The sequence below is a fragment of the Bubalus kerabau genome, chromosome 6, assembly GCF_029407905.1.
Source record: "Bubalus kerabau isolate K-KA32 ecotype Philippines breed swamp buffalo chromosome 6, PCC_UOA_SB_1v2, whole genome shotgun sequence".
NCBI classification, from domain to species: Eukaryota; Metazoa; Chordata; class Mammalia; order Artiodactyla; family Bovidae; genus Bubalus; species Bubalus kerabau.
The window spans coordinates 94,973,446-94,988,963 of NC_073629.1; the positions used below are offsets into that span (position 1 = coordinate 94,973,446).

Genomic DNA, 15,518 nt, shown 5'->3' on the forward strand with positions numbered 1-15,518 from the left:
CTCTATCACAAATGTTGCTGCAGTGAACATTGTTACATATCTTTGTGCATGTGTGTGACTATTTCTGTAATGTAATCTAGAAATGTAATCACTGGGGTAAAAGGTATACAGAGTTCTCATTGTTAAGAAAATAGGTTTGCCATATACTACAAAAATACTGTACCCACTGAGATTCATAAGCAAGCATGTGAGAATACCCTGTTTGCATATATTTTTAAACTTATTTTTTTTTGTTTTTGTTTTATGCTCTTATTGATTTGAAGGAACTCTTATATCTTGTTACAGGCTTCCCTGGTGGCTCAGATGGTAAAGAATCTGCCTGCAATGCAGGAGACTTGGGTTCGATCCCTGGGTTGGAAAGATCCCCTGGAGAAGGGAATGGCAACTCACTCCAGTACTCTTGCCTGAGAAATCCCATGTACATAGGAGCCTGGTGGGCTACAGTGCATGGGGTCACAAAGGGTGTCTGACATGACTGAGGGACTGACACTTCTTTTGTATATTGTTATTCTCTTCTCTCAGTATACAGTTTTTTGTTAGATTTAGTTTATGATGTTTTGTTTTAGAAGAATTTTAAGTTAGAATATAGTGAAATCTCCCCCAAAACAATAATTTTGTATCTTATTTAGCATAAATTTTCTTCACCCCAATATTATAACAATATTTTCTCATAATTACTTTTAAGACTTTTTTTCTTTTGCTCTATAAGCTATTGAATTTATATGTGTTAGGTGTAAGGTAGAAATGGCTGTTTTATCTCCCTAAAGAATTACCTGTTGTTTCAAAATCATTTATTGAATCATAGTAAACAGTGTTACAATGATATTATAAACAGTGCTCTGTTTCTAGAACCTGTTTTCTTAAATTGATCTGTCGGTATTCTTGTTCTAGTATACTCTTTAATTTTAATTGCTTTAAAAGATTATATTTCATAATTAGTAAGGCAGTTCCCGTCATGTTTTCCCTTTTGAAAAAGTTCTTGGCGTATTTTTTTTTTTTTTTGGTCCATATGAATTTTAGAATCAGTATGCCAAGTTACCCAGGTAGTGCAGTGGTAAAAATCTGTATGCAATGCAGGAGGTACAAGAGATGCAGGTTCAATCCCTGGGTTGGGGAGATGCCCTGGAATAGGGAGTGGCAACCTGTTTCTGTATTCTTGTCTGGAAAATTCCATGGACAGAAGAGCCTGTGGGGGACTATAGCCCATGGGACTGCAAAGAGTCAGACACAACAGAGCATAGCGCAGTCTCGACAGCTAGTTACACACACACACACACACACACACACAAATACAAACTTATTGGGATTTTAAAATTGAAATTGCCTTGAATTTATAGGCTAATTTGGGGGAATAATTTATATCTTTGTAATACTTGGTGTTCCCATTCCAGCTGCATGGTATGACTAGTCAAGTCTGTTATCTTCTCATGTAAAGTTTTCTAGTTTTCTGTTGTTGGATGAGGAACAGATTGGCTTCTGGTGCCATGCTACTTGGGCTCAATCCCTGCTAAACTTAGGCAAATAAAAATCCTTTTTTTGTTTGCTTTAGTTTCCTCATCTGTAAATTGGGAATAATAACTCATTAGGGTTATTATGAAGATTAAATGGATTAAGATATATAAGTTAATACATAAAATGTGAGTGGTTATTGGATATACTATAGTTTCTTTTGCTTTTATGAATAGAATCTTTTACTTAAATCTCATTTTAATTGGTTAGCTTTGGTCTGTAGGAAATTTGTGATTTTTTTTTTTATGGTTCTTGATTTTGGATGCTTTGCTGAACACTTTTTTTACTCATTTTTTAAAAATTCTTTTGCATTCTGTAGCTAATCATATACTTTTGCAGTGAATTGTTTTAGCTTTCAATATTTTGGCCTTATAGTTCTTTCTTGTTTATTTATATTGTGGATTTGTTTTCATTTGCTAGCACTTCTTATACAGTGTTGAATAAGTGATGATGAAGAGCATTTTGTCCATGACTGTCTTTAAATAGATTTGATGTTTGATTTATAGAAGTTAATTCTGTCTTGAATTTAACCCTTAGAAGTTAATTCAAGCTAAGGGTTGTATGTGTTTGTGTTTGTGTGTGTGTACTTAATTTGTTAAGGAGTGGGTTTTGGATTGTCATTAAATTATTTTTTATTATACAAACAATAAGTGTTTTATTATTACAAAAGATGGAAAAATATGTAGAAATTATAGTGTAAAGCATTAAAGTTCTTGTATCTTGTTCTAATTTTATTCTTTCTCCATATATATATATATATATTACTATTACATTTGGTTTGTGTCCTTTTAGTTCTTTTGCTACACCTTTATGTACATTTAGGGCTTTTCCCGACTTCCTTGGTGGCTCAGATGGTAAAAGCGTCTGCCTACAATGTGGGACACCCGGGTTCAATCCCTGAATTGGGACGATCCCCTGGAGAAGGCAATGGCAACCTACTCCAGTACTCTTGCCTGGAAAATCCCATGGACAGAGAAGCCTACAGTCCATGGGATTGCAAAGAGTTGAACACGACTGAGTGACTTCACTTTCACTTTCATAGCTCAGTTGGTAAAGAATCCGCCTGCAATGCAGGAAACCCCGGTTTGATTCCTGGGTCGGGAAGATCCCCTGGAGAAAGGAAAGGCTACCCACTCTAGTATTCTTGGGCTTCCCTTGTGGTTCAGCTGGTGAAGATCTGCCTGCAGTGCGGGAGACGTGGGTTCGATCCCTGGGTTGGGAAGATCCCCTGGAGAAGGGAAAGGCTACCCACTCCAGTATTCTGGCCTGGAGAATTCCATGGACTGTATAGTCCATGGGGTTGCAAAGAGTTGGACATGACGGAGTGACTTTCACTCACTTCACTTATGTACATTTAATGTATATTTGTGTACATTTTTGTGTATGTGTGTACACATAGTTTTATTTATTTTATAGAACTACCTGATATTCTGTTTCACTTAGCACATTAAATACCTATTATATATCAGGCCCCCTTTGGGCATTGGCATTCTTCTGCTCATTCAGCAAATGTTTCTTAAATGTTTCCTAAGTGCCAGGCAGTGACTTAGGTGCTGGAAATATAGCTATGAAGAAAAAGAAAAGCCTGTCCTCAGAGCTAACTTTTTAAAGGTGCAGACAGAAAATTAAAAAATGAAACAAAACCAAAACCAGAAAAAAGGATGATAAATGATACGAAAAAAAGTTAAAACAGGATAAAAGAGGATAGGGATTGTTGTTCAGTCGCTAAGTCCTGTATGACTCTTTTTGACCCCATGAACTGCAGCTCGCCAGGCTTCCCTGTCCTTCACTATCTCCCTGAGTTTGCTCTGATTCATGTCCATTGTGTTGATGATGCCATTTAACCATCTCATTCACTCTCGCCCCCTTCTCTTACCTTGGATCTTTTCCAGCATTAGGATCTTTTCCAGTGAGTCAGCTCTTTGTATTAGGTGGCCAAAGTATTGAGCTTCAACTTCAGCATCAGTCCTTCCAATGACTATTCAGGGTTGATTGCCTTTAGGATGGACTGATTTGATCTTAAAATCCAAGGGACTCTTAAGAGTCTTCTCTAACACCACAGTTTGAAAGCATCAATTTTTTGGCACTCAGACTTGTGGTCCACCTCTTGTATCCGTATATGGCTACTGGAAAAATCATCGTTTTGACTATGCAGACCTTTTTCAGCAAAGTGATTTCTCTGCCTTTTAATACGCTAAGTTTGTCATTGCTTTTCTTCCAAGGAGCAAGTTTCTTTTAATTTCGTAGTTGCAGTCACCATCCACAGTGATTTTGGAGTACAAGAAAATAAAATCTGTCACTGTTTCCACTTTTACCACATCTATTTGCTGTGAAGTGACGGGACTGGATGCCATGACCTTCGTTTTTTGAATGTTGAGCTTTAAGCCAGCTTTTTCACTCTTCTCTTTCACCCTCATCGAGAGGCTCTGTAGTTCCTCTTTGCTTTCTGCTGTCAGAGTGGTGTCATCTGAATATCTGAGGTTGTTGATATTTCTCCCAGCAATCTTAATTCCAGCTTGTGAGTCATCCAACCCAGCATTTTGCATGGTAAATTCTGCATATAAGTTAAGTAAACAAAGTGATAATATACAGCCTTGTTGTACTCCTTTCCCAGTTTTGAACTAGTCTGTTGTTCACATGTAAGGTTCTAACTATTGCTTTTTGTCCTGCATCCAGATTTCTCAAGAGACAGGCAAAGTGATCTGGTATTCCATTTTCCAGTTTGTTATGATCCACACAGTCAAAGGCTTTAGTGTAGACAGTGAAGCAGATGTTTTCCTGGAATTCCCTTGCTTTTTCTATGATCCAGTGGATGTTGGCAGTTTGATCTCTGGTTCCTCTGCCCCTTCTAAATCCAGCTTGTACATCTGGAAGTTCTTGGTTCACATACTGTTGAAACCTAGCTTGAAGGATTTTGAGCATCACCTTGCTAGCATGTGAAATGCGTGCAATGGTGCGATAGTTTGAACATTCTTTGGCATTGCCTTTCTTTGGGATTGGAATGAAAACTGACCTTTTCCAGTCCTGTGGCCACTGCTGAGTTTTCCACATTTGCTGGCATATTGAGTTCAGCTCTTTAACAGCATCATCTTTCAGGATTTGAAATAGCTCAACTGGAATTCCATCACTTCCACTAGCTTTGTTTGTAGTGATGCTTCCTAAGTCCCACTTGACTTTGCACTCCAGGTTGTCTGGCTCTAGGTAAGTGATCACACCATTGTGGTTATCTGGGTCATGAAGATCTTTTTTCTATAGTTCTTCTGTGTATTCTTGCCACCTCCTCTTAATCTCTCCTGCTTCTGTTAGGTCCATACCTTTCTATTTTTATTGTGCCCATCTTTGCATGAAATATTCCCTTGGTATCTCTGATCTTCTTGAAGAGATAGATCTCTAATCTTTCCCATTCTGTTGTTTTCCTCTGTTTCTTTGCATTGATCACTGAGGAAGACTTTATCTCTTCTTGTTATTCTTTGGAACTCTGCATTCAGATGTTTTTTTTTTTTTTCCTCCTTTGTCTTTAGGTTATCTTCTTTTCTCAGCTATTTGTAAGGCCTCCTCAGACAACCATTTTGCCTTTTTGCATTTCTGTTTCTTGGGGATGGTGTTCATCACTGCCTCCTGTACAATGCCACGAACCTCCATCCATAGTTCTTCAGGCCCTCTATCAGATCTAATCCCTTGAATCTATTTGTCACTTCCACTGTATAATCATAAGGGATTTGATTTAAGTCATACCTGAATGGTCTAGTGGTTTTCCCTACTTTCTTCAATTTAAGTCTGAATCTGGCAATAAGGAGTTCATGATCTGAGCCGCAGTCAGCTCCTGGTCTTGTTTTTGCTGACTGTATAGAGCTTCTCCATCTTTGGCTGCAAAGAATATAATCAATCTGATTTCGGTATTGACCATCTGGTGATGTCCATGTGTAGAGTCTTCTCTTGTGTTGTTGGAAGAGGGTGTTCTCTTGGCAAACTCGGATAGCCTTTGTCCTGCTTCATTTTGTGCCCCAAGGTCAAATTTGCCTGTTATTCCAGGTATCTCTTGACTTCCTACTTTTGCATTCCAGTCCCCTATGATGAAAAGGACATTGCTTTGGGGTGTTAATTCTAGAAGATCTTGTAGGTCTTCATAGAATTGTTCAGCTTCAGCTTCTTCAGCATTACTGCTTGGGACATAGATTTGGATTACTGTGATATTGAATGGTTTGCCTTGGAAACGAACAGAGATCATTCTGTCATTTTTGAGATTGCACCCAAATACTGCATTTTGGACTCTTTGTTGACATGAGGGCTACTCCATTTCTTCTAAGAGATTCTTGCCCACAGTAGTAGATATAATGGTCATCTGAATTAAACTCACCCATTCCAGTCCATTTTAGTTCACTGATTCCTAAAATGTCGATGTTCACTCTTGCCATCTCCTGTTTGACCACTTCCAATTTATCTTGATTCACGGACCTAACATTCCAGGTTCCTATGCAATATTGCTCTTTACAGCATTGAACTTGACTTCCGTCACCCGTCACATCCGCAACTGGGCGTTGTTTTCACTTTCGCTGCGTCTTGTCTTTCTTTCTGGAGTTATTTCTCCACTGTTCTCCAGTAGCATATTGGGCACCTACCAACCTGGGGAGTTTATCTTTCAGTGTCATAGTATAATGAAGAGCTGACTTGAATGTTTTGTGATTTTTTTTTTTTCATTTTTTATTTTTTAGGTACATCAAATTACGAAATGGCTTGCAGGCACTTTTGATTTCAGACCTAAGTAATATGGAAGGTAAAATGGGTGATGCAACAGATGATGAAGAGGAAGAAGAGGAGGAAGAAGAAGATGACGATGACGACGACGACGACGACGACGACGATGATGAAGATTCTGGAGCAGAAATAGAAGATGATGATGAAGAAGGTTTTGATGATGAAGATGAGTTTGAAGATGATGATGATGAACATGATGATGATCTTGACGCTGAGGATAATGAGTTGGAAGAATTAGAAGAGAGGGCAGAAGCTAGAAAGAAAACCACTGAAAAACAGGTGTGAGTCATGTCTGTTACATCTTTTTCTAATTTGGGAATTCTTTGTGATAAGTTCCAAACTTATGTTTTGTCTCTTACTGGCAAATAGGAAGTATATATCTGTTGATCTTCAGTAAGAGAATATTTATTCTATGTAAAGATTACATTTAAAAAAATATTTTCCTCTAGGGACTTCCTTGGTGCTTCAGTGGTTAGCTGTGGTTAAGACTCTGTTTCAAATGCTGGGAGCCTGGGTTTGATCCCTGGTCAGGGAATTAAGATCCCTCATGCTAGAATGTGTGGCCAAAAAATTTAGGGGAAAAAAGCTTCTTTTTGCTGTATTGTAAAAGTGACAATTGCTCATTATAGAAGCTAATGGAAAATAAAAACAAAAATATACAAGTTGCCCATAACCATAACTCTCAGAGATAATCACTGGAAGTATTTGACGACATGTTTTAAAAACAAATGCCTGGAGCTGTGAAACTGCAAAGTTCTTAGCCTGGGATAGAGGAATAAGAGAATGCATTATCCTTGGAGAGACTGGAAAAAGCATAAGAGAAGAACAAGTGTAGTGTAGAATTCTTACATAGGCCTGTGTTTCTGAGAATCCTCATGGGTAATTTCTATGTAAGTAACTGAATGTGATTTGTATTTTTATGGGGAAGTTTCAGTGGTCAAATAATTAATAAGTAATTTGGAAGAATTGAAATAGAAATGGGGAGTTGAGCTTAGTTAGTGAAACATATTAATAACAGTAGGTGAATAGATAAGTACTGGTTGATAGAAATAATGTTCCTCTCTGGATATTTTTTGAAGAATGCTTCCATTTTGAAGTAGAAAATACCTATATTGGAGTATAATATTCTGGAGCCATTATAGTGGAATTGACCAGCAAATGTTTGTTAAAGCTAGTATCTTAAATATTGGTAATATATTCAACATGGTACCATTCTAAAAAAAAATGAATTAAAGTTCAGATTATTAACACTAAAATCTAAAAGATCACATGTATAACACTATAAAATCAGCCCTCAAAATGTGACAGTTTGAAATGTAAGTAGTAGATATGTCTTAGATAAATTGATAGGTACTCTTCTGGAAAAAAATTTTTTTTAAAGAAGATTGTGCCAGTTGTTTCACTTAGGTGTTGAAGGGGTTGAGTCATGTTTAAAGAAGCTATTCCCTCTTGCTATTCAGATTATAATTGATGCCTGTTTTGGCAGAGCAAGGTAGGCCAAGTGATTTTAGCTTGGAAGGCTTTGGGGATAAAAACCAAAACACCAGGAAAAAAAGTATATATATGTAGATAGTCTGTTGTCTTTATAGTCTATACTGAAGTCTTTATAAATAAATTAGGAGTTAATCAACTCACTTTTAATTTAAAATAGATCTTATAATTCCAAATAGAGAAATAATAGAAGGGAAGAAATAAGTCAAGTGGGAAGAACAGTGATAGTTAGGAAACCTGAATTCTAATTCTGAGACTGTCATTATCTTTACAAAGGATCTTAGACCTTTTCATTTTCTCATTTTTTCCCCTCATTTCTAAAACAAGAGAATTAGGTTACATAAATTTTGAAGTCCATTTTCGCTCCAGACTTACTGTGTTATAACTTCATAACTGAATATTCCTGGTTTATAAACTTCTTCCTGTATCTCTATTAATGGCTTTTCCTGTATTTGGACTTCTTCATACCCTCTATCAACTGATAAGCAAAACTCTAGGATTAAGTTAAAAATTTTTTTGACAGCCAATTTTATTGTCAAGATGTAATAAAATATTTTAGGTTTATATAGCAATTGTGAACCTGTTTGACAAAAGAAGATATACATCCAGTATTTTGGGTACCCCTTTTTATTTTGCTTATTACGTACATCAAACTCTAAATGTTACCTTGTCTAGAAGCAGCAGGGTCAGATTCTAGTGATCATTTAAACAATGGCTTAGATGCTGCCTGTCTTTTCTGAGAACTTGGTATGATATATTCCCTCATAAGATACTGATAGCTGATTTTCTGGATTTTAGAAAGGAATGGAGGAGGTTAGTGCAGTTTGAAGACGAGATCAAATTGTTTTATGCTGTGGGTACACTAGTGAAAGGAAAGATCCCATGATTGTAGTCATGGAAAATTATTTATATTCACTGAATGAATAAATGCCTACAAAAGGTAAATAAAGTAGATAATCTAGATAAGAGGTGGCTTAAGAGTAATATAGGATTTTGCAGTGGTTTTACGGTTTTTTTTATTTGAAAAATGTGAACTGTGTTTAAGATGAATATGTGAATTTGTAAGGATAGTAGGAAGAAAGTTTTTTGAGGTTTTTGGAGAACATTTACCCAATTAGGAAGTTGGCTACTCTTTTAATCATCATTTTTACCCCCTTCCACTTTCTTCCTCCCAGAGGGAAGTTGTTCTTGATCTTAAAGTTTTAGATCTTTAAAGTTCTTGATCTTAAAGTTGATAAATTAACAAGATTGGAATTTAAGTATGATATATGCTGAATTATGATTTGTTCAAGGCTTTCTTAAATCAAATCTCAAGTATGAATTTCTCAAGTATGAATTTTTTGGATAGATAATTCTCAAGTATGAATTTCTTTTCTAGCAATTGCAGAGCCTGTTTTTGCTGTGGTCAAAGCTGACTGATAAACTGTGGTTTAAGTCAACTTACACAAAAATGTCTTCAACCCAGCTGTTCAAGACAAGAAATCTTAATGGGGTAGTTGGAGCTGAAAGCAGGTTAGGCATCTATTAAACACATCACAGAACCCATTAGACTGTGCTTTGAAGAAGTGGATATTCCGTCGTGTTTTAACTGAGTTTATGTGTCTTCGTCTTAAATAAGGGATTTATGAGTATCACGTGAGGCTGTTTGGTTCTTCCAAATATGTACACCTCCCGCCACTGCCTCCGCACCCCCCCCCACCCCGCCTACACATGGTTAGACTTTATACCAGGTGTACACTATTTTTTTTTTTTAAGCCTTCTAAGAGGATAACCATTTATCAGAATAATCTGTGTCATCAAATGTGTTAGCCCTTTAAAATTGACATTTGTAAAATTTGGGAAAGTTAATAATTCAGCTTTCTATCCTTTAGGATTCAAATTGACTATTTTTCTCTCCTTTTTTTGTGTCCTTTAACTTACTTTGATATAATGGTTGCCCTGATCATTTTAAATGCAGAATTTGGCATACCTCCTAACCATCTATTTTGTTGCAAATTAATTTTCCCAAAGTACTTGGAAAATGTCAACCAATAAGTAATGTATTTTTTATACCTTATATAAGAAATGAAGAACTAAAAAGCCTCTTTAAAGTTTAGTTCTATAGTTCTTTAATGGCTTAAGATTTTTTAATAACCATTAATTTATTATCCTTGTTAGATGTTTTCTTGAGTTGTTATCTTATGCCCTGTTTTAATAAAAACAATATTTTCTGAGTGACATACTGAGAAGTTTCCATCTAGTAACTTGAATTAATGAACACAGAGCCTTTAATTGTTTAGAGATCTTTAGAGAAAATCTCAGATATATTACTTCTGCAGATTTCTGAAATCTGGTTAATCAGGAAACAAACTTGGTTCAGAACTTTGAAATGCTGACACAAAATGATACTTGGGTGGGCTGGCCAGTCCCCTTTGGCTTTTTTCCTGTCTGTTTCTGCTTTTTCCCTTAGGTCTGCACCTGTTCAGCATTTTGCAGGATGGCAAGAGGAGGAGCAGCAGGGTGAAACTGACACAGTTCTGGTGAGTTTCACTTTGCTGCTCCTCCAGATTCTCAGGGAAAGAATTCTCTTGCGTTCTGTTGGATAAGGTCCATCTTCAAGTGAATCCTTAAAATGAGATGACATTATTATTCCTGTAGGATTGACTCACTATTTGTATGTGTTCTACTTACTCCAGTCTGCAGCGGCTCTTTGTGTTGGAGTTGGGAGTTTTGCTGATCCAGATGACCTGCCCGGGCTGGCACACTTTTTGGAGCACAGTAAGATCTTTGTAAAATACCATTCTCGGGTGTGTTTTTTCCTCCAAATTTGTAAGAATTGATTTCACAGATAAGTAACTGGTTTGATAGGATTGTGATAATGTTTAATAAGAGAAAAACTAAGAAAAAAATCTTAGTGAATATCATAGGGGAAAGACTTAATTTTAATCTTGAGTGTATTTGTTTTGAGGATTAGCGTGAAACTGCTTAGAAAACTATTTAAAAATGTAAGTCTTATTATTCAGGTACAGTAAGGCCAACCAATCAGGAGGAAATTGCTGATCTTTAGGAGTTTAGACTATCATCTTGGGATGGGCAGTTCCTTCCAGGACTGGCAAGGCCTCAAGATGTCAAAGCATTAGAAATACAAAAAATAAAAAGGCACGATTAATATCAAAGCAAAACAGTAAATCTTCAGTGTAATTATTCATGTACCCAAGTAAAACCTTTGTGAATGCTATCCACTTATGAACTCTTGAATTACTACTTCTTTGTATGCTAGTTTTCTAAGCTACTCAAGGGTGAATTTCTTACCTTATGAGTTTTTATAGTAGAAATAATTTGCATATATGTCAGTTTACATTTTAACCTTTTTCAAATAAATTACATATTTCATTAAAAATATTTAGTTTTTTAATTTAAAAGTAATATATGAGCATTATAGAAAGTTAAAAAAACAGAAGTACAATGAAGAAAATAAGTATTATCCAGATGTAATCACTGTTGGCATATTTTCTACCAGTTTTTTTTTGAAATTTCATCCTTGTTAATAAAAGCATTGTCTGTATCTTTGTGTTCTGTGACTTTGAATTCTTTTCACTTAGTGGTATTCATGGGTAGCTTGAAATATCCAGATGAAAATGGATTTGATGCCTTCCTGAAGAAACATGGGGGCAGTGATAATGCTTCAACTGATTGTGAACGTACAGTCTTTCAGTTTGATGTCCAGAGGAAGTACTTCAAAGAAGCCCTGGATAGGTAACTAACCCAAAATATATTTTTATTTTGATTATCTGGTGCCATCTTACAACTGGCAATGTTGGGCATTGTTCTGTGGTATTTCTTTTCTAGCAGTACTCTAGTTCTGTAGGAATATCAACAATATTTGGAGAACAGAGCAAATTGTGAATATACCTTGTCTCTTATTCTGTAATACTTAGTCTTTGTATTAAAGATTAAACTGAAACCATTTAAATATCTTTTGAATTTTGTAAATAATGTAGTCTCTATTGACTCATTATTGCAATTATTATTTTCTAATTTAGTAGAAAATATGGAAAACAGAGAAGGGAAAAAGAGGTAAGATTGCTCTCAATTTCATAATCTAGAGATAACCATGATTGATACTTTGGAATGAAGCCATCTATATTTGTAACATATATGGGATCAGCTTATTCGTATCTTTTCATATTTTAAAAACAAGGTTTATCACATTTGTATACAGTTTTATAATTTATAAAACATGACTAAGTGTGTATCTGCTTAACCATTCACATATTATTGGACAGTTGAATTATTTTTAGTTTTCTGGTACTATGATGCTGTAGTGAATATTCTAGTGTTTGTGTACATCGTTAATCATTTCCTTTTGCTAAGTTCTAAGGAGTGAAATTTCTGAGTGTATTTGCATGAATATTTTTAAAACTTTTTTAAAAAGAGCTTTTGATACTCAAAATTATCTTCTCAAAAGTTTGTCAGGGCATTAATAGAGCTTTGATATAGCAAGGTTGTAAGGCAAAGCATACAGTAGTAAAAAGAAGTCACTTTATACCAAAATCTAGATAAATATAAGATTGAAATACTAAGAAAGAAAGAAATAATCGAGTTTGACCGGTATAATGTAAGGTCTGATGGCAGTTTTTGGTCCATTTTTTGTTGGTTATTTCTAGTATCAAGAATTTGGCAGATACTTATTTGAGATGTCTTGAATGAATTAATTCAGATTTTTTTTTAATATAAAAAAATGCCATAAAATCAAAACACAAATGACAAAAAAAAATTCTCAAAACATGACAGCGGTCAAGTTTTCTTAAATTGTCTCATCCCTTAAGAATTAATTTGACCCTGAGAAAACTTTTGGGTAAGTTCCTGTAAGTTGAAAGCATATGCCATTATTTTCAAGGAAATAAATATTTGTCTGTTCTTTAACCCCCAAGTTAACAGCTTTTCCACTAAAACAATGCCAAAATCTCGTTAAAATTGACATAATTACTTTGATGACAGTGTTTATAGTAGGATACAACATAGTGGTTTTTTTCTTTAATCTGAAATATGGCTGTCTATTTTGTATTCAGTGAAATAGTTTATAGCTCTTTTTAATCCCATACTTAAGGATATGCTCACAGTGCATATATTTGATAATCAGTGTTTATCTAATTAAGCATTTAATTCCAAAATAACAAACAAAAGAATAGAGATAAAAGAAGTTAATCAAACGGTGCAAATGAGGCCCAAATTTATCTTTTTTATAAACTTAGAAAATCAGGAATACTCTTTAGGGTGACTGTGTGTTAGCTTTGATTTCAGAGTTTTCAACTCCCAAGTTTTACAGCATGTTAAGAAAACTTAAGCAGTAGACAAATTGAATACTCATGAATAAACACATTTCATTGGAAAAAAAGAATAGGCAAAGGATATGTTGAAAAATTACAACCACCTCAGAGATGATGAAATTTGATATAAAGTCTAGTTAAGGAACTTGTTTCATTTCTTCTTAAGAAATTCCATACATTTTTAATCTTAGGAGTACTTCAGGAAATCCAAAGATATTTGCACATTTATTACAGGTTATTTCTACTTAAAACACTCAGAATTAATAAGAAGAATGCTACTGCCTAATAGGAGAAATTATTGAGAATATCAGGCCATGAATTTATGCCATAAATGGTAGACAGTGGTAGAGCATTAAGCATTGCATATTCTATAATAAAGATGATAATTATTATACTTCTACAATTAATATGACTTCTCTGGTGGCTCAGACATTAAAGTACCTATAATGTGGGAGACCCGAGTTCAATCCCTGGGTTAGGAAGATCTCCTGGAGAAGGAAATGGCAACCCACTCCAGTATTTTTGCCTGGAAAATCCCATGGACGGAGGAGCCTGGGAGACTATGTCCATGGGGTCACAAAGAGTCGGACACGGCTGAGTGATTTCACTTTCACTTTTTCACAGTTAATATGAAATAAAAAGTCTTTGGATAATTTGCAAAAGACTCTTACATAGCATGGATTAAGTTTGTCTATTTTTTAATAGGTCAGTAAAATCCAGTTTCCTCACAGGTCATATTGTTCAGTATCTTGAATCATTTAAGTAAAAAGTTGAGGAAATAACTGAATTTTTACTCTGTTAAGTAAATGAGAATGAAAGCTGATTTTACCTTGGTGGCCTTTGCTAATTTCAGTAAATTTGAACTTTAGTTTATCAGTATTTCAGGGTAAGAAGAAGATTGATCAAAGTCCAGGATGTTCACAAAGTGGGATATTTAATAGAAAACTCTTCTCATGATAAACTGCGACTTCAGAAGGCATCACCCTTAGGTTGAGGAAATGGATTAGCCATCCTGAGGAGTTACAGACTGCTTTGAAAAATGCCTATGTTGTCTAGTGAACCTTAAGCCTTGAATATAGTTTAACATGGTCCAGATCTGGTAGTGTTCTCTGATGCCCAGGAGAAGCAAAAACAAACCCTCTCAAAAATAAAATGGCCTTTGTTTTATTTACTCTCAAGTAGAGTGACCAGCATTCAGTCAAACATAAGCAGACACGCAACAAAATAAGACAATGTGAATGAGAACAGGAAACAGAAACAGACTTAATGCCTTAGAAATCTTAGAGATTGGCATGGTTACGTACAGTTATTGTTTTTACAGAAATAAGGGACAAGTTTGAATACAGTTGTAAGTCATAGGAAACGATAAAATGTGACCTATGAGATTTGAAATATAAAAATTAAGAAAGAGCATTGTGAATTGAGACATGATAATTGAAATTTAAACCAATGGATAGATTTAAGAAAGGAATACATACAGATGATGTTAGAATTTGTGAATTGAAAGATAGACCAAGAGAAATCCCAAGTACAGTGTGAAGAGAGAAAAAATGAAAGATACAGAAAAAAAGAAAAGTAGCATAGAGAATAGAGTGAAAATGTCCGAGAGAGAGAGAGAGAGATACACACCTAGAGAACTAGAGGGAAAAGAGAGAAAAGTAATACAGACAAAATATTTGAAGGGTTGATCACTGGAAAATTTCTAGAGCGTCAAATCAGAGGGTAAAGAAGTCTTAACAAATTCCAAAAGTATATATTAAAAGAAATCCACATGTAGAAAATTATAGTGACTACAGAAAACCAAATATAGAAAATCTTAAAAGGGCAGATAAAAGGGCAGAAATTCTTTAAAGTCATTAGTTAGTCTGATGGATGACTTTTCAGCAGCAGTGGAAGCTCAATGACAATAGAATACTTGTAATAGCCTGAAAGAAAATAACCACCAACTACAAATTCTACACCAAGCAAAAAATATCTTGTAAGAATGATGGTAGAATAGACCCTTAGACACACAGTTGAGTGTGCATGCCACCAGCTTACCAAAGGAAATTCTAAAGAATATATTTCAGGCAGAAGGAGAATACAGATCAGAGCTGCAAAAACAATAGTGGAGCAATGAAATGGAGCATTTGAAATGCTCCAAATGAAGTGGAGCATTTTATATGAATCATATAAATGAGCATTGATCACTTAAAACAGTAATTATGAAACTTAAAAGTATACAGAGTTAACAACAACAATGTATCAGGAGTAATGCTAAATGGAGAAAAAGATATTTTTATAAGATTAATATTACACTTTGATAAGTTAAAAGGATACATGTAATATTTTTAAGGGTAACTGCTGAAAGAACACAATTTGGGCATAAAAATTCCAAACCAGTACAAGGAAAACACTTGGAATAAGTCTCTCAAATAAATTCAAAGAAGAAAACTGTAGTAGGAGGGATAGAAC

General features: G+C 35.0%; 1 protein-coding gene across 2 annotated transcripts in view; it reads left to right on the forward strand.

Moving 5' to 3' along the window:
- NRDC (nardilysin convertase) overlaps window positions 1-15,518 on the forward strand; it is a 96,066-nt gene that overhangs the window by 8,682 nt on the left and 71,866 nt on the right. Inside the window, exons 2-6 of one of the 2 annotated variants that reach the window (XM_055585921.1) lie at window positions 6,222-6,543; window positions 9,134-9,267; window positions 10,205-10,274; window positions 10,431-10,512; window positions 11,337-11,490. In XM_055585921.1, the coding sequence (XP_055441896.1) occupies window positions 6,222-6,543; window positions 9,134-9,267; window positions 10,205-10,274; window positions 10,431-10,512; window positions 11,337-11,490 (762 nt within the window). The remainder of the gene's footprint in view (window positions 1-6,221; window positions 6,544-9,133; window positions 9,268-10,204; window positions 10,275-10,430; window positions 10,513-11,336; window positions 11,491-15,518) is intronic. The other variant, XM_055585922.1, reaches the window with a different exon arrangement.